Source organism: Myotis lucifugus, unplaced genomic scaffold (assembly GCF_000147115.1).
Source record: "Myotis lucifugus unplaced genomic scaffold, Myoluc2.0 scaffold_124, whole genome shotgun sequence".
NCBI lineage: Eukaryota > Metazoa > Chordata > Mammalia > Chiroptera > Vespertilionidae > Myotis > Myotis lucifugus.
In genome coordinates this window covers 1,332,793-1,339,572 of record NW_005871172.1, presented here as the reverse complement: position 1 = coordinate 1,339,572, position 6,780 = coordinate 1,332,793, and the positions used below count along the sequence as shown (strand labels likewise).

The window sequence follows — 6,780 nt, the reverse complement described above, 5'->3', positions numbered from 1 at the left end:
ATCTGCTAATATCCAAAGAATTTTAAACATGCAAGTGTACAGATGGCAAGCCAGTTTGTGTGCCTATTATTTGCTATTAGAAGAGGAATTATGAGGGTGGGAGCTTGCTATTTATCAGAAATTCTTAACATGTAGGTTTGGAGAACAATTGATTATACTCTAACAAATTGAATCACACAAAGGGTAATAAAAACTGTATTTGCTAAAATCATTCCCAACAAGGCAGTTTTTTATAACAATAAAACAGACTTCAGAGAATGTCACTATGTCCTGTGTGTCACTCCTACACTACATTATAGCAAGTTTCATAATACACACACACACACACACACACACACACACACACACACATATATATATATTTACAAACTAGAGGCCTGGTGCATGAAATTTGTGCACAGGAGGGGGGGTCCCTCAGCCCAGCCTGCACCCTCTCCAATCCAGGACCCCTCAGGGGATGTCTGATTGCCAGTTTCTAAGTTGGCAGTTGAACATCCCTCTCACAATCCAGGACTGCTGGCTCCTAATTGCTCACCTGCCTGCCTGCCTGATTTCCCCTAACCACTCTGCCTGCCTGCCTGATTACCCCTAACCCCCCTGCCTGACTGCCTGCCTGATCACCCCTAACCACCTCTGCCTGCTGGCCTGATCACTCCTAACTGCTCCCCTGCTGGCCTGATTGCCCCTAACTGCTCCCCTGCCTGCCTGATCGCCTCTAACCCCTCTGCCTGCCTGATTGCCCCTAATTGCCTCTGCCTCACCCCGACACCACAGCTTTGTCTGGAAGGACGTCCGGATGTCCGGAATGTCATTCAGCTATCCGGTCTAACTAGCATATTACGCTTTCATTAGTAGATATAGATATAGATATAGATATAGATAGTAGATATAGATATAGATATAGATATAGATATAGATATAGATATAGATATAGATATAGATAGATATAGATATAGATATAGATATATAGATATATGTAGATATATGTAGATATATGTAGATATATAGATATATATTAATTTCAGAGAGGAAGAGAGAGGGAGGGTGAGATAGAAACATCAATGATGGGAGAGAATCATTGATCAGCTGCCTCCTGCATGCCTCACATCAGGGACTGAGCCTGCAACTCGGGCATGTGTCCTGACCAGGAATCAAACCATGACCTTCTGGTTCATAGGTCAATGCTCAACCACTGAGCAACACTGGCTGGGCTTTTTCTTAAATATATTTTTATTGATTTCAGGATGATGGAGAGAGAGAGATAGAGACATCAATGATGAGAGGGAACCACTGATTAGCTGCTTTCTGCACATCCCACACCAGGGATCAAGCCCACAACCTGGGCATGTGCCCTGACCAGGAATCAAACCGTGACCTCCTGGTTCATAGGGTCAACCACTGAGCCCTGCCAGCTGGGCAAGTTTTTACACTACAGTTCAACATTCCTGGGTTACAGTAAACTCCATATATAACCTGCCATTATGACCTTCCATAGCAACCAATGGTGAGCACACTTGAGTCTGGAGGACCCCCTTTTCCAGCGCAGAGTCCATCATACGGGGGTGCTGGAAGTTTTATTTTCAGGGGTTGTCTGTCCTTCCTTTCCTCATCCTGCACCCTAGGGTCCCAGCTTCATCCTGAGCTGTCTTCTTGCAATGGAGCCCATTCTGCTGTTCCACTTGCCCTATAGTCTCACACTGTTCAATCAAATCTTTTTAACATTGATTACCCTTCACAGCAAATGTCAGTACATTAGGGAAAATAAACCTTCCCCACGAGGTGTGAGACTGAAAATGGGCAGAAAACCCCAATTTGCTACATCCCTGAAAGCTGCCAGGTTGCACAATCTGGGAAACTGAGATGTGTGTGGAAAATAACCATTGTGTCCTGGATGCTGGGTTCTGACCAAGAGGAATTTCCCACATTTCAATGTTTTGCTTCAAACCTCTCTTGCCATTTGTCCCACTAGCAAAGCCTCAGTATATATAGCACCAGGCACAGCTCCCAGGCGGCGGCACAGGCAGCTCAGCTTCAGCAGGGGTGTCAGCAGCACCGAACAGCCAAGGTGAGGTGCTAGAACTTTCCAGCACTTTTCCTCTTTGGGGGTTCTTTTTTCCACCAGCTTTCTTGTGCTGCACCACAGCTCTCTGCATCTCTCCTGAATCTACTGTTCTGACGATTAGATTTCACCAGATGGGAATACTTTTGGGATAGAGATTTGTCATATGTGTCTTCTGTGTGAAGTAGTGATGGGTAGAACAGGCATCCTACTGATATTTATAAATTAGCTCATCTCACGTGATGGAAAGGTATATTGGACACAAATTTGCAAATGTCTTTTGGGGAAGGTCTGTACAGTTGGATTTTAGGGCTGACAGGAGATGACTGAAATGAAAATTGGTTTATACAAAAGCCCATTGCAGTCTCTCATACAAGAAATCACTGGGATTCCAGTGAGACACATACAAATGGAGAACTAGGTCCTCTGGAATCCTATCTGTCTGTCTAACTACATATATCAGCTATCTATCTATATATCTATCTATATATGTATATCTATATATATCTATATATCTATATCTGTATATATATATATTCTCAACATATATTTATATATCTAATTGTGTTGGGTTTATCTTTGGAATACAAGAATGGGTCGACATTATCCCCTGAAAAAAAAATTAAACGTATTATTCCTGGTATGTCTCCTTCACTGTGCAGCAGGATGAAGCTTTCCATGATCATCATTTTCTGCTCCCTCATCCTGGGTGTCAGCAGCCAGAGATGGTTAAGTTTCCTCAAGGAAGCTGGTCAAGGTAAGAGCCAGAGGCTGTAGGGGCTGCATCTGGCTTCCCCAAGACTTACGTGAGTAAAGGCCACATCCCCACTGGGCAAAGGCCACAGTGGGTAGGAAAGAATTACTATTTTTATGATAGGACTTCCCCAGACTTTTATTTCAATTGAAATATATTTAATATATATCATTATATAGATTTAAGGTGTATAACATGTTCTTGATGCATTTATATATTGTAATATGATTGCCTTTGTAGAGATAATTAGCACCTCAATCACATTACATAATTATCCTTCCATTTTAGTAGTTGGAATAGTTAAGATCTAGTCTCTTAGCAAGTTTTATAATTATCATGCAATATTGTTGTCTATATTCACTGTACTGTGCATTAGACCTCTAGGGCTTACTCTAGTTGTACATAAGTTTGTATCCTTAAAGAACATCTGTCCTTTACCCCCAACTCCAGGCTTTTCTGGATAACTTTGCATTCTTCTATGGGGACCCCAGGTCTGAGTCCACATAAAGTATAAGCCCCAACTTTCATCACAAGTATGGAAGAGATCTAGACTCAGGGGTCATGTTCCCTAAATACAAATGGTGCTCTACGGCCCCCTAGTGGGAACTCAGGAACAGCTCATTTCTATATCTCAGGTAGCCGTGAAGCTGGTGAGCGAAACTTATAGAGTGTGTTCCCACACCCCACCCACTTAGTAATTACAACCAAGGTTAGCTGAGCTTTTAACACCTGCTAGGCACTGCTATAGGAGATTTCCATGAATGAATGGACACGTTTTCATCCTCAGGAATTAATCCTTATCCTGTAATGTAGGTACCATCACCACTCAATAGAGAAACAGAAGCACCAAGAGAATAAGATACCTAACATGGTCCCAAGGCAGAGCAGGACTTAGCCCAGGTCATCGAGCTCCGCAGACATTGCTATTAACGCAGTAGACTGCCTCCCGGACAAGACTGCACGTGGAAGAGTGAGGGATTTGTGAACACGTATTCTGTTCTTTATCTGAGCAAATGGCAAATGGTGGGGATGGGGTGCGTTTGGAAGGCAACTCTGTAGAGCTGCTCTCCCACAATTAATTGCCTGATGGTGGTTCTGCTGGGGCTGAGACCTGGCCAGAAACCAGCAAGAGCTATACACCCATGGTAAAGTGGCAAGAAGGTGTTTATTTCACAGAATTATTCTGCTGTTATTTTTCTGTGATTGTCCCTGTTTACAATGTTAGGATAGCCGACGTGAGAATCATTGGGTTCTGGGGTACTTTGTGAAATGCAGACACCTGGGTGCACACACCCCTTGGTAAATTCCAATTCCTGGCAGAGCCTGAAATCCAGCCTTTTCTGAGCACCCCAGCTGGCGCTGTGCACACTAAAAGCTGAGCACAAACCCCTCCAGGTTTGCTGCCCACGAGTGACAAAATGTGTTGGGCACTTTTGAAATACTTATTATGCAAGTCTGGACTCCAAGAATGTGTTTAAATGAGTAACTCCGAGTAAAAATGTTGCACCTCTCAATAAAGCTATCTTTCTGAACACCAAAAAGAAAAAAATGCATAGAATGAAGATAACTTACCTCATGGAGGTATTATATAAGCTATAAATTCAATTGTACATTACATTTCGCGCTTTTTCTATTCAGCTAATTTTTAAAAATCGTTGCCTTTTTATTCTAGCTTGACCAGATTCCTTCCATCCATAACTCTCTGACCTTCATCTCAGTTTAGTTCCTTTATTTTTTTGTTCCCCCTTCCTACAGACTAGAGAAGTGATGGTATATTAAACACCTACAATGTTCTCAACATTATACAGAATTTTCTGTTCTTCTGGGAGAGGCAGTACTTGGCCATTTTATTGGGAGGACACTGGCCTTTAGAGCTGGTGGGTCAGTTGCCCTTGTTCTATACCTATTATCCCCCTTTTTTAAAGCTCTCATAAGGAACACAGCACTTTTATTGCCTGGATTGAACTCTGACAGTTGCCGAGGTGCCAAATGTGCCCAGATGTTCAGATGTACTCAGGACGAGTTGTCCTCCCTTTGCCCATGGGGATGAGTGTCTCCCATTGACTAGGTTGGGAGCACTGTGCTTCTGAACCTCCCTCAGAATCACCTTTGTTCTCACACCTGTCAGGGGGTTCCCTGCATCTGTCCAGGTGGAGGTTTCTTGTACAACTAAACATCCCTTCAGGACCACCCCGCCTCTCCTTTGCACGCATCACACAGCCAACACAAAGTGGCAGCAGATATGAGAATGGGGCCTAACAGAATAAAACTTGTACCAAGTGTGATTCTAATAACATTAACCCAGAAACTAAAATGCAAAAAATATATATATATTTATCTCAAACCAGTATAATCTCCAAGGGTTTAGTCAAACGCTGAAATCATGCAATCAGTAGAAGGAAATGTTTTATTCCTCTATTATGCCAAGATGTGATTACCTTCACCTCACATTTTCCTTCCCAGGAACCAAAGACATGTGGAGAGCCTACTCTGACATGAGAGAAGCCAATTACAAAAACTCAGACAAATACTTCCACGCCCGGGGGAACTATGACGCTGCCCAAAGGGGACCTGGCGGTGCCTGGGCTGCCAAAGTGATCAGGTAACCTGGCTCCTGGGGATGCTGGATGTGTGAGCAGAGCTTGGCTGACTTTGGGGATGTGGAGGGTGTAGGCCCTAGAGAAGGACCCTGATGGGTCTGTGGGCTCCTCCTCATGTTCTTCCTTCCACCTTCTCCATCCCTGCCCAGCGCAAGGCCTGGGCTGCCAGCAGAGCCAGAGAATGGCTTGTGAGCCTGTCCCACAAAAAGAGAAACTGAGGGCCAAGGACTGATTCCCCTCCCCCAGGTGCTGTTCTCCCAGGGGGAGGGGTCACCCCAGGGCTGAGGGGGCTGTGCCCAGGCAGGGTCAGTGCTTAGCCTCATTCCAGGCTCCTCTTAGAGTCATTAATCCCTTGGAAAGGGGAGGGTGGGGCTGCTTCTCCTCAGCCCCTGATTCACCTCCTACCTGTCCTCCTCCATTCCAGTGATGCCAGAGAGACTTATCCGAGACTCACTGACTTGGTTAAGCATGGAGACAGTGGCCATGGATTGGCGGACCGAATGGCTGACCAGGAAGCCAATAGATGGGGCCGGAGTGGCAAAGACCCCAATCGCTACAGACCTCCCGGCCTGCCTGCCAAGTACTGAGCTCCTTCACTCTGCTCTCAGGAGACGGGGCTATGAGCCCCTAAGGACAGGGACCTCGAGTCATTGAGTTCTACATCCCCAGATGCTGACAGAGGGCACACATATCTGTGTAATAAAAGCTCAAGAGTTTGAATGTTGAAAACTTCGTGTTATTCTTTAGTATACGGACTGCCCATTTGGTACCACGGGGTGAGGGATGGACACCCACATGAAGGCAGAGCCTCTGCCTTTGTGTTTTTCTAGGGCCATGGTCGGCAAACCGCGGCTCGCGAGGCACATGCGGCTCTTTGGCCCCTTGAGTGTGGCTCTTCCACAAAATACCACATGCGGGCGCGCACGTACAGTGCGATTGAAACTTCGTGGCCCATGCGCAGAAGTCGGTATTTTTGTGGAAGAGCCACACTCAAGGGGCCAAAGAGCCCGCATGTGGCTCGCGAGCCACAGTTTGCCGACCACTGGTATAGGCCCACAGATGCAGTGTCTGCTGGATGTCCCTGCTAGGTGTCCCATAGGCACTGCAAACTGCTTGCCACTTGCCAAGCCCGTCTCTCTCCTGTGTTCCCAATTTCATTGGGTGGCATCATCAGCAACTTAGCTCCCAATCTAGGAACCTGGGACTTATACTTAGGGACTATCCTTTTCTGATCTCACATTCCCCTTTAATCGCCAAGTCTAGTTGCTATTTAAATATTTCTCTAATCCATTAATTGCCAAGTCTAGTTGCTATTTAAATAATTCTCTACATCCAATGGTTCTCAAAGTTCAGCATGCATCAGAACC

General features: G+C 45.2%; 1 protein-coding gene across 1 annotated transcript; it reads left to right on the top strand.

Annotated features, from left to right (window-relative positions):
• Positions 1-2,003: 2,003 nt before the first annotated feature.
• LOC102417102 (serum amyloid A-1 protein-like) lies at positions 2,004-6,142 on the top strand. Its single transcript, XM_006093814.3, has 4 exons — positions 2,004-2,065; positions 2,722-2,816; positions 5,277-5,415; positions 5,838-6,142. Exons 2-4 carry the CDS (start codon positions 2,726-2,728, stop codon positions 5,998-6,000), a joined length of 393 nt encoding a protein of 130 aa, XP_006093876.1. The 5' UTR covers positions 2,004-2,065; positions 2,722-2,725; the 3' UTR covers positions 6,001-6,142.
• Positions 6,143-6,780: the final 638 nt, after the last annotated feature.

What these genes read in the sequence shown, in the direction of transcription:
- LOC102417102 (XM_006093814.3), top strand. Translation starts at nt 2,726, where the DNA reads ATGAAGCTTTCCATGATCATCATTTTCTGCTCCCTCATCCTGGGTGTC. An exon ending in CCTCAAGGAAGCTGGTCAAG is followed by an intron (nt 2,817 to 5,276) that starts GTAAGAGCCAGA and finishes TTTCCTTCCCAG; the next exon opens with GAACCAAAGACATGTGGAGA. An exon ending in TGGGCTGCCAAAGTGATCAG is followed by an intron (nt 5,416 to 5,837) that starts GTAACCTGGCTC and finishes CCTCCATTCCAG; the next exon opens with TGATGCCAGAGAGACTTATC.